The sequence below is a fragment of the Rattus norvegicus genome, chromosome 1 (assembly GCF_036323735.1).
Source record: "Rattus norvegicus strain BN/NHsdMcwi chromosome 1, GRCr8, whole genome shotgun sequence".
Lineage (NCBI taxonomy): Eukaryota > Metazoa > Chordata > Mammalia > Rodentia > Muridae > Rattus > Rattus norvegicus.
In genome coordinates, this window is record NC_086019.1 from 155,534,497 (window position 1) to 155,557,049 (window position 22,553).

The 22,553-nt window shown below is 37.1% G+C and overlaps 1 protein-coding gene and 1 long non-coding RNA gene across 32 annotated transcripts in view; one reads left to right on the forward strand and one right to left on the reverse strand.

Moving 5' to 3' along the window:
• The window catches only part of Dlg2 (discs large MAGUK scaffold protein 2), a 2,051,694-nt gene that overhangs the window by 1,669,952 nt on the left and 359,189 nt on the right, over window positions 1–22,553 (forward strand). For all 30 annotated transcript variants that reach the window (XM_039089312.2, XM_039089327.2, XM_039089335.2 and 27 more), the window contains one exon: window positions 6,380–6,448. In XM_039089312.2, the coding sequence (XP_038945240.1) occupies window positions 6,380–6,448 (69 nt within the window). The remainder of the gene's footprint in view (window positions 1–6,379; window positions 6,449–22,553) is intronic.
• On the reverse strand, window positions 124–21,782 carry LOC134483755 (uncharacterized). Of its 2 annotated transcripts, XR_010060658.1 has the most exons (3): window positions 15,968–21,782; window positions 8,542–14,366; window positions 124–7,854 (listed from the first exon to the last, which is right to left on the reverse strand). It is a non-coding gene; the product is annotated as an uncharacterized LOC134483755 (long non-coding RNA). The 2 variants fall into 2 exon arrangements; XR_010060657.1 differs by lacking the exon at window positions 15,968–21,782 and having other exon boundaries at window positions 8,542–15,541.

Sequence of the window (22,553 nt, forward strand, 5' to 3'; positions counted from 1 at the left end):
TGTGGCCGTTGGAGAACGGTACGAAGGTAACTAAAATAAATAAGATAAACTATTGCATAGTCCAGCAGTCTCACTGCCCGCTATAACACAAAGGAAATAAAATCAGCGTGTTGAAGGAAGATGTTCAATAAGTACTCTCTATTTATTGACATGATTCATAATAGCCAGGATATGGAATGTGTTCAGAGTAAAGTACTATCAAGCTATTACAATTTTTTAAATTCTGTTATTGGGCACAGTAGGGATAATCTGTGGAATGTCTTGTTAAGTGAAAGAAGCTAAGCCCAGGAAGGCGAATAACACATACTTCACTCATCTGTGGAATCTAAAAAGGTTGATATTATATAAATTGAAAATAGAGAGTGATTTACAGAGGCCAAGTAGGAGGTAAGAAAAGGTTGGTCAGTGGATGCAATGTTAGGAGTCCAAAAATGTACAAATTTCTGATATTCTGTGGCAGAGTCAAGTAAAAACATTAATAATAAGATATATATATATATATAAAGAAGCTCAGAATAAAGGATGTATTAATGTATTCATCATATAAGAATGATAAAAGTTTAAGGTGACCATTATGCTAATTACCATGATCTGATCTTTAGTGTACATTAATTAAAACATCATATTGTACCATATTAAACCATGTAAACATTTGCCTATCAAAATGTATATACACTTCACAAAGTTTATTCCCTTCTGTATAACTCCCTCAAGCCCATTTCTAGACAATTGTTTTAATTGTGTTGAACAAGTTCGTTCACTTTTCTTAACGCCCACTACATATTTGAGTACTTAGTCCCCTCACCATGGTATCCTATTGTTTTCTCAGACTGCAGCTTGCTTCCATGGTACACATATACCTTTCTGAATGATAACTATCACCACTTTAACCCTCCCCTTTTACCAACCTCGGAAAGCCTTCCATTGCTAGTAAAGTCTGAAACATTTGCCAAGGTATTGCTCTCATGGTTTGCCCATCCCCTTCCTGCCCTCATCCTCTGCCAAGCCAAGAAAGTCAAGCTTATTATCTGTTTTGACCCTGACTAATTTTAAGCCAGGTCTTCTCAGTTCTCACAATAACTTATTTCCCCTCTCTACTTTCAGTTAATGGCTCAGTCTTTTAAGTACAGCTTAAGTCCTGTGGGATTCATTGACAAGTATTAGCCTTGTAGACATGGGCAATAGCTCATTTAAACATCATCATTTTATCATATGATATTTGCTGAACATGTAATGTTGAGAAAGTAAAGAGTCATCTCAAGCACCTAATACATCTTAGTATTTAATAACTATCCAATTAACATTTGTTTAATATAATCCAAATCAAATTAGTTGTACAGGAAAATAGTTGTCAAGCGTCAGTAGGAGAATACAAGGACGAATAAGTAATTTTGTGAAATAAAAGGGTGATGGTTTCATTAGGTTTATCTGAAATACTAGTTGAATTCTTAGTAAAGACATTTTGCAACTTAATATATGCACACAAACATAGAGAAAAAGAAGATAGAAAATAAGGAAAATATTAAGACATCAAATATATGCAGTTAACTGATGGTAAAGATCAACAAAATGTAAGTGAAGGAATCAACAATATTGAATATATATCAGAAGATATTATAATGATGAATGAAACTTTACAAATCAGTTAAGATTATTGATTGTTACTATTTAATTATGACAGAAATAATTTTTTGTGCTGGGCCTGGTGGCAAAGGCCTGGAATTCCAGCAACTTGGGAGACAGACAGGAGATGGCTATCTGAAGGCCTCCTTGAGCTTACAAAGTGATTTCCAGGAGAGTCTGGCAACTTAGTGAGACACTATTCAAAATATAAAAACAAGAGGGAGGAGCTCTGTGGATGTTTGAGTCTGAGTGCCTACAAGAGGCCCTAAGTATTCTATATTCTATAAAATAATGTATTTGAATATTATAAAATATTAGAATTAATCTGTCTGGCATTACAATTATCTCCTTTGGAGAAGAAAAATCAGATATTTATAACTTCCAGGTAGGTCCTTAAAGTTTCACGTATAGTAGAATAATTTCAATTCAGATGCTTTAAAATGGAACGCTAGCGATAGCAGTGCATTTCTTAGTACCATTCAAGTGCCATTTTCATAAACAAAAGCTTGGGAATCTCACTGGAAAGTCAGAATTCATAAGAAATAGAGTCTATGGTGGATGCTTTGGCTCAATTTTGTTCAGAGATGACATGCTTTAGACAGACACGGGGGCTCCCTCCACCTTAAACTGTATTGACAAGGGCAGGTCACAGTGCACAGCGACAGAGCAATTACCTAGCATGTGGATTCAAAGAAATGTCTAAGTAAGATTTTCCCCATAGTCACCATATTTAATACCACAGCCCTTCTACGTTAACACAGAGCTGATACCACAAGCTGATGCTGCAAGATGGCAGGGGCTTCGTCCTCATGATCAGTGTGGTAAAGCAGTGCTGAACCCTCCTCAAGTTCATCCTTCCTCTCCGTTGTCACTCAAAGTCTCTGTAGTATCCAGAACTTTCTACAGAGGTAGTGTGGGTAAGACAGTTCAATTTTCTTTTCAAGTGATGAGCACAGACATGATTCTGGAAAGTCCTGGATGTTAAATTTCGGCATACATGATGAAAAAATGACATTTTTATAAAAAGTATTACTATCTCTTAAAATGTTTTCAGCATTTCCTACCATAATATGCCAGGGCCTCATTGTGGACTGGTCACACAGCTTTGACGGTTTCATCCTCTAGACAATATGGTCAAGTGCTTCAGAGTTAGACAACCTGACTTCCATTTTTGCCATCAGCCAGCTGGAAGATCTAAGACTTAATTTACTTTCTGTCAAAAATAAATAGATACCTGGCTCTCAAGGTCATTGCTAGTTTTAAAAGAGATAAATGTGGGGTTTTTCAAGTAAGTGGAACTTAGTTACGATGTTCATACGATATTCATCTCTCAGACAGACACTGAAGTTTCTTTTCTGTGTCAACCTTAGGCTGGACTGAGGAGAGGGTAAGCACATCTCTCTGCTCTCAAAGCACATGAGACCTAGTAGGAGAGCAGAGATGTGAACAAGCCAGGCTGAGATGTCATGTTGGTGTTGTTCCTGTGTGGGAAAGATGGATGCCAAGGTGAAAACCACAGTAGCTGTGCTGAAGGGCTATCCCATGCTTCTTATTAGGAAAGATGCTACCCTAGGAAAGCTAATGCCATGAGGATGATGGCAGCTATCTGTAGGTGGGGATTTTAGAGATGAAACCCATTCCCCCTCCTAACCTCGCCAATATTAAAGCAGGAAGGTCTATTTTTATTCTTCTGACTGGATGGTTTATTTTTTTTCTCTTCCTGTTCTCAGTTTTCCATCTTTCTCCCCTCATTGCCTCAGGAGGTGCAAAGGCCAGGCTGCAGTTAGCTGAGACTTCTTAGTCATAGGACTACCCACTGTGTGTCATGGCCAGAAATGGAGGGAATGGTATCTATTTGATTCTAAAAGAAAGATGTCTCTGTATTTAAAATGCTTCTCATCTTCATCAAACAGCGTCTCACCCTAGACATACCTCCTACACACACTGTACAAGGTGACCCCTTATACACACTATTCACGAACCCCCTACACACACTGTACAAGTACCCCCTACACACAAGATGCTGTCTGTAAACAGAGAACTCCACTCCTATCTGGGGTCTCGACTATCTGATAATTCACTATATCTGTCTTTCTAGAGAAAAAGGATCATTCTATGTTGTGAATATAACATCTGCTTGTTTTACATTTACATTCTACCAAGAATTGATTGACATTACATATGTAGTGTCAAGGAATCAATTTCTCTTGAGCATTTTCCTGTCCTGCTGCATGTTGTGGAACTAAGCCTGTAAACGTAGATGTGGATTCTAGAGAGAATTGTAGTCATGCAGAGGTGATAGAGTGAAACTACTGGGCATTTCTTTGTTTTAATTATGTGGGCTGAGCCAATAAAGGCAAAGTTATCAGGGATTCTAATTATCCATTAATCATGATTAGTAACCTATATTGGTCTTTACCCAAGAACTATTGGTACTTTCAAATCAACTAGAAGAAAAATATAAAGAATTGTATGGTTGGCACAAAAGAAATAAAACCACAAATAAACATATAGGAAGAAAGTTTAGGCCAGGCTGCAGTTACCTGTAATTTCTTGGTTATAAGAATACACTGTATGTGTATATGTCAAGGAAGAGATGGTATCTACTTAGTGTTATCTGGCATTCTCAAGAATTAAAAAATGTTCGTGGTAAATCCATCTATTAAATTTTTTATCTACTAAACTTATGAAGTTGGGGGCGCTGTCGAGAAAGCTCAGTGTAAAGTCGGGGGCTGGCAAGTTGGCTCAGTGGAAAAAATAATAAATGAATGAAAGAATGAATGAATAAATAAATAAATAAAAAGAGGGCTCAGTGGAACTAGAGTTCAACCTCCCAGAATCCACATGGTGGAAGGAAAGAACCAATCTCAGGTTGTTCCCTGAACTCCGTATGTGCTGCCTCTATCTATGTATCTATCTACCTATCTATCTCGATCTCTATCTATCGCTCTTACACACACATGCATGCACACAAATGCACACGTCTAGATAAATTATTTTTTTAAGTTATAGTCAGTGATTCTAAGATTGGGGTGAAACTTACACAGATATATTCAGGGATGAGCCTCCTTAATAAGTTATCCAACCCCTAAAGGTCATTTTTAAACATATGTATATAAGAGTAGTACTAAATGCAATTAGTAAACAGATATGTATGTATGCATGTATATATGTATGAACGTATGTATAGAGAAAAACTCTATGCTCTGAAGAGTTCATTATAATATAAGTGAAGAACATAGTAACTGTTTGCATTTGAAGTAATTCATCTAGAATAAGTCATAACAAAAGAAAAAAGTAAGGTCGTTATCAGTATGGTCACTGCAGCACTGTTTAAAATATCAAAATAATAGAAATATTTTAGTGATCTAACTACAAGAATGACTAAATGTATATGAACAGTAATATTATATTGAACTAAAATAATGATATTGCCAAAAATGCTTCTATTATACTATGAAAGGAAGTCTTTTGTGTGTGTGTGTGTGTGTGTGTGTGTCTGTGTCTGTGTGTTCTGTGTGCATATATAAAATTATATGAAATGCACATGGATGTGTGAGGAGTTGGTAAGGATGTAAGCTGCACATGTTAGTAAGAGATGACATTCTTTCAGATATAGTTTTTCTGTGGGATTACTGTTGTACCTTTCTCAGACAAAAGGTTCTCCATCTATCTAATTGAAGTGGCTTTAGAATCAGCCTGGATAGCAATTCAGACAGAGATGTTGATTGGATGACCTTGACCAAGCTCTAAACCTCTTTTCCCCTCAATTTTTCTATCTTTTAAACAGTCCAACCCACAGGCTTAGTAAACAGAGGACATAAGCATATAAAACAGAAAGATACTTGCTGATGTAAAAGATCATTTGTGCTAACTATTATGTTGATTTCGACTACTTACGTACAAAATCAGTCTCGCTATATGAAATCAAAACAAAATAATGAATCACGTCAAATTTCAAGACTGATATTCAACCATTTCAAGATTTATCAAACACCTGAATACAATGTAATCAGTAATGACTGATTAATTTTACCAATAAATGTTGCATAGTTGAATTAATAAACTATTCTCATTTGTAGATTAGTCTTTGCACAATGATGTCTTTTAATTCTCCAGCTTAAAAGATACATTTCCCTCTTTTTTAAAATCACCTGAGTCCAGTTAGTGCTGCCTAGAAATGCATGAGTCATGCATGGCTAGCCTCTCAGGAGCCCAAACCTTGGGGGGCGGAGTGGGGAATGATGCTTCCTTACCTAGTAGGCATGAGTTGTCAATAGCTTCTCAGCTAGGGTGGAACTTCATGGGCCCTTCCCCCAACCATGCTAAGATTTGTGCATGCAGTCACAGTCACTATGAGTTCATGTGTGCAATGGCCCTGTCATGTCAGGTAAACACTGCTTCAATACAGGCATCCACTGCCTCTGGATTTATGAAATTCTCAGACTATTTAAAAACACAAAACATCATACTCAAATTTATGCTTTATGCTGCGTGTCATGTTTAGCTACCATTTAAGACTTACTCTAGGATAATTCATGTTGAATCCCAGTAACAAGGGAACACTGCCCTTTATGTAGAGGAGTGTTGTTTTTTTTGTTTTTTTTTTTTTCTGGTATATTTGTCTACTTATAGCTAGCAACTGAATTTCTTACATATATTTCAATATCTGTTATTTTTGACAGATTTATTAAAATATACAAAGGCATTTTACATAAATGTCCCTTTCTTACTCTGTTTTTCTTTGTCTTTACAGTCATTCTCAGCACAGTACTGCAACTCGTCAGCCCTCAGTGACTCTCCAACGGGCCATCTCCCTGGAAGGGTAAGAGAATAAAGAGTGCTTTCTCTTACAATAAAGTACACAGCATGGACTGTAGAAAGATGCTTTTCTCCTCCCACACACACTTCCTTCCCTCATCCTTCTCCTCCTCTTCCTCTCCCCTCCTCTTTCTTCCCCTCTGTTTCCCTTATCCGTACCTCTTCCCTACCCTGAGAGTTATTTATGAAGCTTATGCTGTGTGCCAGCCAGGAAAACAGGAACTAGATTTGCAATTCAGATATAAAATCTCACCTTTCCTTCAGCAGATTGAATGTGAGTGACACAAATATTCATATGTGCTGGAAATGTGGTATAATCATTATACCGTACAGGCAGTGTGTCTGATGGGGTAGTGGTGGACCCAGAGTACTTCATGCAATCAGCATCAGAGTGGTAGGGGGAAGAAAAAAGGGAGAAGGGGAAAGATGGACCCTGGCTTTGTTTTCAGCCACATATAAAATTCATGAGCAGAGAGCAAACATCTCAGTGGATATCTGTTTAGCAACTCGGTTCATGGATATTTCCTCACAGAACAGTTCACAGATATTGACTGTGTGTTTATTAGGTGCCCAGCAATATCTGGCTGGCTGGCTACATAGCCAAGTAGCCTCTCTATTCATCTGTCACATCTGGTTTTATTTCCAAAATAATCATAGGAGATAATTATCTCTTCTAACTCTTGCTTCTCCGAGGCATAAGCAATCTTCTCATGGGCACTTACATAAAATAAAACAGTTTGTATTTGAAAATGTATCAGACTCTACTGGATAGACCTGTCCCCTATAATGTGATGTGAAAAGACTTTATTAAGGAGGGGGAAACAGGTCATGTAATTCATTTGCTACATTTAGGCTGTAATATAAAGCAAAGATGTCCCAGAGTAAAAACAATAGACAAGAAAGACATTGACTTTAGACACTGTCATGTAAAACCAGTAACCTGTTTTGAATGACCCCGTTGTCTCTGTTCATGACTCCTCATAGTGAAGATGTTGTTTGTGGTGGGGGTGCCAGTGTGGAGATCTATTTTACCACTTGTCTTACTTCTCCGTGTTCTCATGGAGTGTTCTTGACACAGAGCTCAGTGTGGGACCTTCCTACGCTGTGGTTATAAACACAAAGACGGGACTTCTGCAAGTGCTAAATGATGCATCCTTCTAAAGCTATTTCCACCCCCTCTCTTTCTTTTTATTAAGAGAAGCTTATTAGCAGTTTGCCTAATAAGCATTTTGCTTTGCCTTCACCATTCTTTCCACTTGAGTTAAATGAACTCCACTATAGACATAATCACTAATTCTCATTCTCTGATAAGATGAAGCAGCCAAAGGGGAGAATCGTATTGAATTCACCAACTTTCTGCAAAGTACCAAGAACTTACCAGTAGCTGAATACACATTTAGTCCAAATGCTCTGAAAATGAAAATAGTAAGCAGAACAGATTTGAGTAAGTTCATTACATTTGAAGAGTACACTGAGCTCATAATCTCAAACACAAAACTAGACAATACATATATAAATATAATTAAATACCTCTGGGTTCTGAGATAATCTAGCATCAATTGAACATTTAAAAGGGAGTATCACGGTGCCCAGCTATATGCTATAGCCTATGCCATGTATGCCCAGCAGGCTGCCATATCAAGATAGCATAGCACATCATTCTTACCACTAAGCACATAGATTTTATATAGAACTGTATTAAATAGAGCAATGAGTCTTAAACGGGTTTTCCATTAAGGCATTAAACTCCTTAGCGTAGAGAATCAACTAAAATTGGAAATCAAATTATTTTAAAACTTCTTTCTAATGCTTTTATAAAATGAAAATAGCTATATAAAATAGTTATTAAATGAAATGCAGTTTAAAATACCAACCAGCCATATAATGTTTACCTAAGTTTCTATTTACATGACATAAAGTAAGCAGGGATGTTTCTTTTTCCAGCTAACTCGATCCAAGGAGACAGAAAAGCTAACTGAGCATTTACCATAGAATCTCTGCTATTTTTAATAGTATCAAATCATTTATAATTATACTGAAAACAACAAGACAGAACAATATCCCCATTACCAGCTGGGCTCCATGCTTCCAACTCACCTTGAAAGACACGGTCCACACCTTGGTCTCCTCTTCCTCCAGAGACTCTATCAAAGAAAAGGAAGGGAATTTTAAAGGTAATGATGCCAAACTGAAAAAGCAATGCAATGGGTCTGCTGACTTCAAAATGTCACAGAAAGCCATATGAGGAGCACTGGTGGAGGAAGCAGGACAGAGGAGCTCAGATGTAGATCCTATGAGAATAGGACTATGGACTAAATGACCCCAAAGCCAATCATCACAACTTAAATAACCATTATGTCCCAGTACCCCTCAGCGGATGAGTGAAACTTTAGAAAGAACCAAACCCCATATTTATACCCTCTTCGAGTTGAACAGAGTACTTGGCATTCGCTGTGGACAAGGTCTTTTCAGTAAAACTATCATGGATTTCTTTTCCTTCTTTACAATTTCATGGATAGGGGATTCTACAGAACTTAATGAATTCAATATATGGCATTTTCCCCTTTCTTTAACACTATTGTTCTCTTCAAAGAAAGAAAACACTGCTTCGGGTTTCTTTTTGGCTACTTTAGTACTTCGGGATCCATTACTAATTAAAAACTACTTGAACATCTTACCGTGGCACCAGGGATCAATCTAATAATTCAGCCATCTCCTAAGGTACTACTGCGTGTTAGGCAGCATACACACAATGATTACACTGGACAAAAGCGATGTGCTGTGTCCTGAGTAGATGCAGCAGATTCCCTTAAACTACTCCAAATGTTGAACAGATTAAAACTTCAATATTATTTATTTCTGGAGTCTTCCAATTGCTACTTTCAAATCATGGTTGACTGTGGGTAACTGAAACATCAGAAAGTAAAAACATTGATATAAGGGATGCTTTTCTACGTAAATGACATCTCCTAGGTGGTTTTTCCGGAAAGGTCGCCCATAAAAACTAATCACTATTCAATAGCACTGTGTGGAAGGAATTATAGCTCAGAGGGAGTAAATCTCAGCAGAAAAGAGCCCAGAACAAAAGCAGAACAGTCTCCAGTCAGTCAGAAGACTCTCCACTGAGATTTAGACCCCTTTCAAGCTCCCCCAGAGCTTTGCTTCTCATGGTGCAAAGCCCTTTTTATGTTGCCTTGCATGCTTGTTTTCGAGACGTCCTGTAAGAAGAGTTTCCTAATAAGCTTTGTTTTTGCATTAGTGAAACGCTGAGTCAGAAGGTGCTGGCTGACCTTTAGGAGAAGTTCTTAGGGAATGAGGAGGAGGCCGAACAGAGTCTGAGAATGTGAATAAAGACCCGCCAGTCATCAGCCACACCCCTGTGTGTACAAAATATGTACATACAAAGCTGTGAAGACAAGCCTTTGAAACCAAACCCCAAAACGTTTTTCTGAAAAAAAAAAAAAAAGAAGAAGAAGACTCCTCACTCTTTCAGGGAAGCTGTATGAGCTAATTTGCATGTTGGCCTCCATGGTAAAGTCCTTCACATGAGTGGTCAGTTAATGGACTATTTCAGATTAGTTTACATAACTGAACTCTGTCATTAAAAAATAAACAACCTTATAATTCAGGCAGATCACCAGGCCGAATAGAAGTCTTTAGACTGACCTGGGCTACACAGCAGCCCATGAAGAATGAATGAAGAAATGAATGAATGAACAAACACATGTGTGGGATTCTGCTAGGAACTCTGGGGAGAAACTAAAAGAGGAGAAATAAAACAGAAGCATATATATATATGCTTATATATACATATATATGTGTATATATATATATATACATACAGACACCCTCCGTCAATTTTTATACTACTTTATTCATAAACATGAATAAAAACCTTGCTAAACATTTTAATAATGCTTGCAAATGACAGAACATGATAATAACAGATATGCAAGGCCAAAGAATATTCTAAAGTTGATTGGAGCAACAAAATAGACTTCAAAGCAGCTCAGCATAAACAGACTTTAGCAATATGGGGAGTCAGTAGAATTAACAAGACAAGGGCATAGGAATTGCCTTTGATGTGCTTGATTCTTGAAAGGGATGGTGTGAGCTGAATTCTGAGAATGGTGGGAAGAGGTTGCAGAAAGAAGAAGGAAGTCACATAGAAAAATCTAGGAGGGTTTTGACAGAGCTGCAAAGATTAACAAGCACCATCAGCTGTTCAGAGCTGTTCTCTACCTGATACAGATCCCTTTTCATACAGTCTTTCACAGTCATTCTAGAGGCATTCTATAGAAAAAAAATGTCTAAGCTGTGTATTTGCATAAGCGAAAGAGCTAATATGGGGGATGTTATCTGCTCTTTATAACAAGCTCTTAGGAAATGAGGATTGGGCAATTTTAGGAACAGTAAAGGAGAAACTGTGAGTTAAATGGTTAATCTACCCGGTCCCAACCAAAACTCTCTCCAAAGTCACTAAATCTACAAGTGACCAACAGAAAAGCAGTGTACTCTTTCAGACTGACTAGCTTGTAGATATCACCAATGTGTCTTTTTTTTTTTTTTGGATATTTTATGTATTTACATTTCAAATGTTATCCACTTTCCCGGTTCCCCCTCTCCCATTCCCCCTCCCCGTGCTTCTATGAGAATGCGCCCTCTCCCACCTACCCACTCCCATCTCAACACCCAGGCATTCCCCTTTACTGGGGAAACAAGCCTTCAGAGGACCAAGGGCTTCTCCTGCTATTGATGCCAGACCCTAAAGGGGTCATGACCCACATGTTAAGAACCACTGTCTGACATTTTGGAAGTGATCATTTTGCTTCTAGACTTTGAAGTCTATTCCTGTGAGCCTGGAATCTAGATGTTGAGGAGCCCATTGCTCTTCATGTGGAGGAATATGTAGCCCTCTGGGGCAGATAGCGTCAGTCACCCTTACCCATGTACTGGGAGAATAGTCCACATCCGTATTCAGCTTCCGATGCAATTTCCTCCAGCACACTTCTCAACTCTTACCCCATAAAGCAATGTCAGTAGTGAATAAAGGGGGCTAACCTGCTGACATATGGATCTAGGTTCAGAGGTATTCTTTTGTATTTGAAGAAGAAGCCTTGTTCAAGTTGTTAATTACTAAGATCAGTGATTAGGAATTGGAGCCATTGTTTACACAGAAAGTGCAGGCTTGTGATTCCCAACTGTAATTCCAGCACTCAGAGGCTAAAGCAGGAAATATTTCAATTCTAGCACATATAGCTATATGGTAGTATGTTATCTAAAAGAAAGAGAAGAGTGCAAGAAGAGAGGAATTGATGGATGGAGAGATAGAGGTAGAAGGGCAGAAGGGAGGAAGGGGGTGGGAGAGAAAGGTTTAGCAATTTCTTAAAAACAGAGAGGTACATGGAGATTTCTGTATATCCCTACAGTGTTTAAATGCTACAGAGAGCTGAATACCACATATAACTGTCAACTTTGTTTTTAATTGTGTATATGCATATGTGTCTGCATGTGAGTGCAGGTACCCATGAAGACCAGCGGCAGAGGATACAGCTGGAACTGGGATTACAGATGATTGTGGCTAACTCAAATGGAGGCTAGGAACTGAATTCCAGTCCCTTGCAAGAGTAGTGTATGCTCTTTACCAATGAGAGACACCGTCATTAGCCTCCCACCTGTTTATGTCTTTATCCAGCCACATGAAGAATGTATTCACAAAATAGATAAGAAAATTAAGGGAACTAAGAGCAGATAGTTAATGCTTAAAATGTTTCGAAGACATTGAATACCACCACCACCACCCCCAATACACTCACACACAAATCTCCAATATGGACAGACCCGCCTCTGGAGTTAAAAAGCTTCAGGGTGGGAATTCTAGCCTTAACCATGCTAAGGACCCTAGATTGAAAGGACTCAATGGGGAAGGGGGACAGTCGGTGAATCTTCAGAGATTAAACCTAAAGCCTTTCATAGGAGCGGCAGAGAATCTTATCCTGGCACCGTCTTTGCCTGCAGCCCACATTTCCATTTCTTTTCCTGTTTCCTGTTTCCACCTCTGCTCTTACAGAGCCCTCAGTTCATTTTCCTTTGCCTGCTTTCCGTTGGGCTTTTTTTTTTTTTCCTAACCAAAGAAACATCCTTTCCTGGGCCCTGTAATCTTTCTTTCCACGTACAAAGCTGACAATACAAAAGGTGTCAGGAAACTTCACAGAGTGCCCAGAATTCATCAGTGCTAAAAAGTACTGTGACTGCACGGAGAGGAGATATTTAGGGACTTTCCAAGCTCGGATGCTAAAGCTCTCAAGGGGCCTGGATTTCTACCGCCATCTGCTGTTGACATAGCAACTGTGAACAAAGAGACGATTTTATTTATTTATTTATTTATTTATTTATTTATTTATTTATTTATTTATTTATTTGTAAGACAAAACACCTAAGTTTTATTACAGTTTGGCTAGTGTGGATGCCTTCTAAATAAAGCGTGGAAATCAATACGATTTGGGAGGTTTTGAGGTCAAAAAATAAATTTCATAAGAGGGTTAATACCAATAGAATTAACTCCTAATTTGGTTCGTTCCCCTGAAAAGACACTAAATTAGAAGGAGAAAAATATTACTTTTACATTATTGGCTTCTGTTTTATCCAGTGGCACCAGGGATAAGTCAAAGGCCATAGGTCAGAAGTTTATTAGGAGCTGCTGGGCTGACAGCTCAGTGGCCTCTCATGCTGAGAGAGACTCTGAGTTAATCAGTGGCCGTCTGTCAAGAGGGCATGCCACAGAATCCACAGGAGAGTTTGGCCTAAAACATTATTTTTCTTTAGAAAAGAGTTCTTATTTTCTCACATAATCTGAACTAATGTGATTACTTACTACCGCTAGGCACATCTTCTTGGAAGTAATTTTTATTTTTAATAAATTGGTTTAATAAAGATCTTAGAGTAAATTATAAATTAACTTTCTCCTCATTATTATGCAATTAAGAAAACCCAAAACAGTGAGTTAAAACATTCAACTGGAAAATTACCCCTCTTAATCAATACATAGTAAACAAGTAATAACGGAATCACATATGACTCTGATTGAAAGAGTACTGGAGAACTGGTTATATACCAATGAGTCAAAGAGGAACCCAGAAAGTCACAGGCTTCAGGCTTATTAGGCAACAGTGACTACATATACCATTATTCAATGGCAGGGTTTAGTAGCTCAAAGTGTGACATTTGTCAGTCTCAAGCCTCCTAATGTACCCACAGGACCAACCTGTTCTTTAGATTCATGCCACATACGCCTACAAATACTGTAATTTTATTAATAGAGTCCTTGCAGAATTAAGGCTGCTCTTACACACTTTTGTCTATTTATAATGCTGCTATTCAGTAAATTCACTTGGAAATAGAATGGTTTTTTTTAAAGAAAGAAAGAAAGGAAGGAAGAGAGAAAGAAAGAAAGAAAGGAAGGCAGAAAGAAAGAAAGAAAGAAAGAAAGAAAGAAAGAAAGAAAGAAAGAAAGAAAGAACAGTGTCAGCTCTGTATTCATTCTACCACAGAAAAGGAAATATTGATCAATTACAGAAACCAATGGAAAGCTAGTACTGTACCAAGCTCTATAAACAGGGGAGGAGGGACTGTGATGCTCTGAGAATCTAAACCTGTAGCAGAGGATCTGACCTCATAAGGAAGTCAAGGTTTTCATGGGAACAAGAAGATAGGCAACAGCTAGACAGTAAGAAAGCACTATAATTAGTTGCTGGACACTCAATTGCACATTACTTAGTTGAGTACAAACAGACTAGAGCACCATGGATAGGAGTAGTTGCAATTTAGAGTGTGTAATAAGGAAGCTGACTCATTCTGGTTCTGCTGTCTCCTCCAGAAACGTTGTCTGATGCAGACTCGTGGTTGCTCATCAGGACAGTGTGCTGCAAAGACAGAATTTTCTCATTCCCATCTCAGTTCCCAGCTCAGTTCTGCTGTTCTGCTCATTGCTTGATGCCTTTCCTGTTTATCTACCTGTGTACTGGAGCTGACATCCTTCCTGCCCCCGCTGTTTCCTACCCATCTCTATCATCCTACTTTCTACCCTTCCGTCTCCAGTCTCTCAATAAACTTTCTTCTCCTTTTATTTTACTTACTATTTTTATACACATTTCCTGAATGAAAGAGAATTTATGTGGCTACCATTTGTCAACCTGAGCTTGATTGTTCATCTTGAGACATCCATCTTTATATATCCAAACTAAATCTGGTGTTTTTCTCTGCATCTATTGTTCATCCCTCAGAGACTCTCAAATTCCATTAGGACTTTTGTTTACTTCCTTCTCCTGGCCAATTATAAGACAGCACATCCATATTCTCTGACACAGCCCAGATGCTGCTCAGCTATCAAAGAAAAAGCCAGCAGTCTTTATCTTTACTTAATCTCTCTGAAGATCTTCAGGACTGGCAGATGATTCCTCCACCAAAGTGTATTTTTGCACTGAAAGTCATCAATATTTACTATGTCTCAATCTGATAAAAAATCTCCTGCTTATAATATAGTCTTACTACTCAAAGAAAAAAATATGCAGGAGATATCCATCTAATAAGTAATTGATTTGATAGATTATCCCTAACAAAACGTGTTGAATGTCTATCATGTTTCAGACATTCAGCTTGATTCAGCTGAATTCAGACATTGACCTTGAGAAGGTCATCATGGACATAACACCAATTCCTGCTCCTGAGTAGCTCGCATTCTAATGTGGGTGATGGAATTTAACTATTGACTATATTCAATGATATTTATCTCTGTAATTTCAAGACTAAAGGCAGACAAGTTGATTTGAGGAAAATGTGTAGCATTGCCAAACACAAGTCTGGTGATCATGTGATAGGAGACAAAACCATGTATAAATACCATCTTCAAACATGGATGTTCTATACTCCCAGTGGCTGCTGCCAAGAGTTGGACCTTTTTATTTCTAGGCATTAATTTAAAATATTCTCATGGAACTATAAAAAAGATCCATACTCTCCAGAGCCTTCTAAATTTTGCAAAGAATAATTCCTCATTGAAGGAATACTATGAACATTGATATCAATGTTGCATTTAATAATCAAAACTATCACCCAATTTAAAGTTTAATGGATTCTCCTTATTTTGTGCATCTCTCTCTTCTAGATCCATGTTTCTCAACCCATGGTTCATGACCTTTTGAGGATTGAATGACCTTTTTACATAAGACCATTGGAAAACACAAATATTTACATTATAATTAATAGTAGTAGCAAAATTACAGTTATGAAGTAGCAATAGAAATAATTTTAAAGTTAGGGTTTACCACTCCATGAGGAATTGTAATGAAAGGTTGTAGCGTTAGGAAGGTTGAGAACCACTGAGCTAGAATGCACAGCTCTAACATCCCACCTTATTCTGCAGCCATTGAGCAGCCTCCCAAGCAGACTCCGTTTAATAAAGTAGTATCATTTGTTAAAAGTTTCTATTCCTAAACTAACCTGAAGAAAATGGCAAATCTTGTACCTTAAGTGACAAATTGTCTCCAATTCCATTCATTCTTGCTATAGATGTAAGCCACCTCATTTCCTTTTTATTTGTGCTGGGGACAGACATCAGACCCTGGATTGTGATAGGCATATAAGAAGATACTGCAATCACATGCATAAATACACACAAAGAGAGAGAGACTCATATATATATATGTATGTATATATATATATGGATTAAAATAAATAAAGAATTTTTAAAATATTCTATAGGGATTCTTTGACTAGAACAAGAGTAGTTATGGGGAACAAGAAGTGTTTTTCAGGGGAGAAATTATTTAAAAAGAAGTAAAGAATTCACCCTGCTCAATATGGTGCTGGCCTCATGATATACATACCTATCTAACACAGAGACCCTTCCACATGACCATCTTTGGGAAGTGGGGCTTTTGAGAGATCTAAGTTAGCCTTATATATGTGAGAGTTCAGGTTGGAAAATGCACATGCATGTTTGTTGCATATGTCCAATCTTGTTAGATCAAATCTGGTCACCCTTTAGGTGTCCTCTCTATTTTCAATCTCCAGTGCCACAGTCTTCCTTTATTTAAATGTGCTTCTGTATTCAACTCACTTGCATAGATATGTGAATAATGTTTGGAAATTAATTTCCAAATTATTCATTGAGCACATACCTTTGTGCAAGGTATTTACCAAATGTTGAAGACACAAGAATAAAGGGAAAGGACTCATATTTATTAAATGCATCTGTTTAGCATACTTTACTTATTCAGGCCAATGTTGGGTTTACAGCAGAAGGTAGAGTCTATGCTTTGCCCTGACATATGTACAGCCTGCCTAATTACCAACATATCCCATAAAAAAAGACACAATTGTTAAAGGTGGTTGACCTGCATTGCCTATAGATATCTCAATCTCACTCAATGTCTGCACATTAAATTAATGTTCTGTTTCAGGGTTTTACCTCACATGGATGTAGACACATGTATAACAGCATGTCCGTATGATCAATGACATCACAGAGTACAGACAGCCTTCTGAAATTTCAGATTCCTCATATACAGATTCAACTAAGTTCAGATTGGAAATGAGTCCTTTTTTAATTATGTCACACTAACGCTATGCAATCGTGTCATTCCATGAACAATAGTATCACAACTACCTTCATGACATTACATTGTATTTGGTATTAAAAATAGTCTAGAGATGATACAAAATGCATAGACCTTATATAATTAACATTCAAGTGATCTTTCCTTTTATGTAAAGAACCTGGGAATCCATAGATTTTAGTGTCAATAGGGGCTTCAGAAACCAGTCACTACAAAATACCATGGAATAAGTGTAGTTTACTTCCTTAAATGGTTCTGGTCTCTGGCAACAACCGATTATTTTTTTGTCTGTAAAATTTTTACTTCTCAGAAGGCCATACATATTTTTGGTCTAGTTTAGTATACCACTTTTTCATATTGAATTCTTTTACTTAGTAATATGTATTTAAGTTTTCTCTGTTCCCTTTTATGGCTGAAAAGCTCATTCCTTTTTACTGCTAAATAACATCTCATGTTCAATATATTCCAGAGTTTATCCATTCATGGACTGCAGGATATTTTAGTGCCTATCTACTTCAAGGGGCAAAAGAGAGTTGCTACAACTATCTCTGTATAGACCTTATTTAGACATAAGTTTTTAGTTTATTTGGATAAATACCAATGAACATAATTGATGAGTTGTGTGAGAAAACTATTCCTGGTTCTATAGGAAACCACCAAAGCTTTTCCTAAGCAACTGAGGCATTTTGCGTCCCTGACAAACAGTGCATGAAGGGAGTATCTATTGATATACATCTCTACCAGCACTTGGTGTCTGTGGTGTTCACCTTTTATAAATGCTACTAGGTAGATAATGCTATTCCATTGTTGTTTTAATGAATTTCCTAAATGAGCTCAAATGTGCAGCATCATGAACATATAAATTATGCTCATAATTTCATAATTTAATTACCATTTAAGGTGTTAGACATCATTCTTTCATTTTTGAAAAGCTCTTTATTCATAGATTTCCCTCTCCACAGCATGTTTTTATGCGCTTGTCTAACATCTGGATAGCTTGCTGCTTAAGGTCTTTGGCTCATTTTAAGTTATATGATTCATGCCCCTTTTTTTGCTAACCTTCTAACTGACATAAAAACAAAATAAGAAATATGAATAGTTTACCATTCAATCTTTCATTCATGAATATATTGTATAATGTTCAAATCAGCTTAAACATGTATATTTCAGCAAAACAGATCTATGGTGATACTAATATGTAATAGCATACCAGAAAGTCTTAATTCAATCAAACTCTAACTTTGTACCTGATGTTTAACTCCCCATGACTCCCTACTTCTGTGGCTTTCTAGTGATGGCCATTCTACTCTCCACTTCTATGAGGTCAACCTTCCATAGTTCACATGTGGTTGTGATCATTCAGTTCTTATCTTTCTGTGGCCACCTTATTTCAGTGCATATAATGATCTCTAGTTCTACCCATTGTAAAATAGTAACACTTTACTCTTTTTCATTCTCCTCACATTATAGTTGGTAGAGCCTCTTTTATTTTAATAAAGTCTTCTGATCAATTATTTATTTCATAAATCATTCCTTTGAACATGCACCTCAAAAAATCATAGACAAACACAATATCCATTAGATTTTTCATTATGTTATCTTCTTCTACAAGTTGTATACTATATCTTTTATTTAACTCTGTTTTAAATTCATTTTTCTTTTTAAACATTTATTTATTTAGTATATATAAGTACAATGTAGCTGTCTTCAAACACCCCAGAAGAGGGCATCAGATCTCGTTACAGATGGTTTAGGGCCACCATGCGGTTGCTAGGATTTGAACTCAGGATCTCTGGAAGAGCAGTCAATGCGCTTAATCACTGAGCCATCTCTCCAGCCCAAGTTAATTTTTCTGAATGGTGATTCTGGTTTGGTTTTTGGTTTTAGTATGTGCCTGTCCTATTTTTCCAGTATTATTTTATAAAATATTCTGATCAAGTAGATAACTTTTTCCATGAACCTGTCCTCTGCTGCATTTCTGGGCATCTTCAGTTCCATTGTTTTGGGCTTTACTCTTGGCCAGTATCACAATGCCTTGATTGATTCAGCCTCTTGTAAATCTTTGAATCAGTGATATCAGTCTTCCAACTGTATTCTTTTTTTTAGTGTTTTCTTACTCCTCTGTATTTTTCTAGATTTCCATATTAATTTTAGAATTGGTTTGTTTATATCCACAAAACAACTTGCTGGAATTTTTGTTGAGATTGTACTGAAGCAATAAAATAAATGAGAATGTATTGAATATCCTTAATGAATCTACAATAACCCCTCCATTTATTTACTTCTTTGTGTTTTTTATTAGAGTTGTATAGTTTTGCTTATGAAAATTTTATACTTATATCCATATATTTAAACATAAGTATTTCATATTAATATAGATGCAAAATGACATTATGGTTCCCATTTCTCCTTATTTTTCTAGCGGATGAGAAAATGATTGGGTTTTATGTGCTAATCTTGTATCCAAAAACCATGTTGAAATTGCTAAGTAGTTTCTGATTTGAGTGGAGTGCTGGAGTTAGTTTTGTCGTTCCTTTGGAATTTCCATATAGACAATTACATCATCTATAAACAAAGACAGTTTCATTCCTGCCTTGCAAGCCCGTTAACTCTCAATTTCCTTCTCTAAGCTTATTTAATTATGCAGACTTGCCTTGGTGCTACAGAGCAGTAGTAGAAGAGGCATCTCTGCCTTCCTCTTAGTAGGCAAGTTTTGAGTTGCTCACCATGAGTTGGAGTTTGTAGATATTTTTTTATGATCAATATGAGAAAGTTTACTAAGAGCTGTTATCACAACAAATACCTGTCAGCAGTATGCACTTGTGTCAGATGCAGCTCAAAACATGAATAAGACACTAAGTGATCAAAGAGTCAAAATTCAGGTTTTCAAATAAATGATTGTTATTTTAATGGTTACTGCCTTAGCCTTTTGATACACATACCTCTTTATTATAAACTTCTGGGAAGCAAAAACTGTCTGCTTTATAGCTTTCCTGGAATTATAGAGCACTCCTGGAATATAGTATTCCTCAATTGATCTTTATTCAGTGAGTTAAGAGATAAAGTATAGTTACTATGGTAGTTACGATAGGAGGCTGATGCAATGGAATTGCTATTGGAATGGAAAGCTAACGTTAAGAAGCAAAAAGAATGAATGTTCAGATACCAATAAAGGCACAGGAATTCTCCCTCCAAGGATACAGAAGGGACTACAACTACAATGCAAAGAAATACAAATAGAATTGCAATTATAATTACAATTACAGATGGGAAAAAAGGTCAAAGGAGGGAGAATCAGGCCTTTGGAGAAAAAGACAGTTATTTAATGAAAGTCAAAGAGCTTTAATGAAATCAACATTTAGAGTATTTCTATGTATCAGAACCGTGAGGCTCTGAATGTTTGTTAGAGGAAAGTGTTGTGTTCATGCCAGTGTCTAAGGTTGATGCTAAAATGCCAACATATTAAGTCAGAAAACTGATCCAAGAAATTAGGAATGGCATACCCAAGATAAGCTTGAGGCAACTTCAGTTCTAAAGGTAGACAATTGGGCAAAAGTAGGTCAATGAGAGAAATGAAGTTTCCCTATTGGAAAAGGCTGAATGTGAACCAATAACCTGGAGCTGCTTTGCTTAATGAGGAAAGGGGAAGAACTAGAAAATTCATGAGTTAACTACTCGGTATATACAGATTTCTGTTCAATTATTAAAAAATTAAAACTTGCAGCAAGAAAAAGCTACAAGGACATTTTTACAAGACAACAAGTAAATATCCCCAGAGAAGGCAGTTGAACGATGCACTAAACACAAGTTCTAAGGATGAACAAAGGTTAGTGGTTAGTGAATGTTTGTACATTCCTATTTTACCACTGAGGGAGAATTACATCCATTCCATTGTAGCTTATAGTGAATGTATTCGTGTTAGTGCTCTGCAAATTTTTTCTGTAATAATTCTTCTTTAGATACCTGAAGTATGTAGGAACTTCTGAAATTCTATTAGCAAGGTTTATTGGAAACCTTGCCATTGAATACTAAGCCATTGCCCAGGCACCTGGTGGGTGACAGCTACCAAAGGGCACAAATATTTCAAGTTAGTAGCTACAAAAATAAAGGTAAAATTAATTGCCTTTTACTCCAGAACAGCTGTCTAAGTTGACAGGCCTGGAATTGGCTCAAGCCCAGTGAAACCTGCCCCTCCACTCTTTCCTCCTGTTCATTGGTTTGGCTAACCTTTAAGTCAACAGATTGGATTCCAGTGCTGTGACAAACTGTCTCTCACTAGGTGCTTAAAACAATAGAGAGTGATTGTTCCGTATTTCTAAGTACTACAGTCTAAAACGATAATGTTAGAAAACCATAACCTCTCTGAAACTGTTGTTGGAATCTTTCCCTGCCTCTTCCTAGATTATGATGGATGGATGGCAATCTTAAATATATCTTGGTTTGCAGATGTGTAGTTCCCATGTCACTTCTCGCATTACATAGCATGTTTGGTGTATCTCACTTTTCTTGGATGTTTTCTCATAAGGAGTCTAATCAGATTGGATAAGCAGACCACTCAACTCCAGCATGACCCAATATATTTACAATTGACTCTATTTCTTCATCTGTTATATTCTGAGCTATTGAAGGGCTGAGACTGAAAGATATCTTATAGGAACAGGCACAGATCAACAGGCAACTCAGAGCATAAACATCTCAGCAAAAAAGAGGTCTTATGTCATTTTCTATGCCTCATCATCGGCCAGGTCTGTCCCGGCAGCTTTTGTGGGCACTATTGGTTGAATGAAGAGCTCTGCTCTGTTTTCTGGAGACTTGATAATTGAGTCTCTATATTATTAAAGGGCATTCTCCTGGTCTTGCTTCTGCCTCCAGGGCTCCACCACAGTCCCTCTGTAATCCTTTAATCCAGTCACATGTGAGAATGTGCCTTTTCTCAAACCCCATTTATTCTCTCTGAGCTGCCTTTCCTTATTCATGAAACATCCTTCCACTTACAGTCTGTGTCAAATTGGTGCTCTCTTATCTGTTAGAAAATGTATCTATCTAAGATGCTGTGGAATAATGGGTGTAATTATAGCATAATTTGTTGTTTCTATGTATCTTCTACCCTCATAGTTAGAGACCATGACATCAGGAGTTAAATTGCATTTATAATTATATTTCTACCTTCAAGCACAATACCAAGAGTTGATTTCTCTTGAAACTCCAGTGTAGGAGATTGTTGGGGGCGGTAATGGGGGGTGGGGTGGGAAGGGGAACACTCATGAAGGGGAGGGGGAGGGCTTAGGAGGCTGATGGACAGGAAACTGGGAAATGTAAATAAGAAATACCCAATTTAATAAAAAGGGGAGAAAAAAGGAGCACATAGGGGTTCTTTTATTTTCAATTAACAAAAATTTTACACCTATTTGTAGAGAACCTAGTGAGAGTCGATGTATGACACATTCTGGGATTATCAAGTCTGAGTAGTTTGCATATCTGTCTGTCATCTTA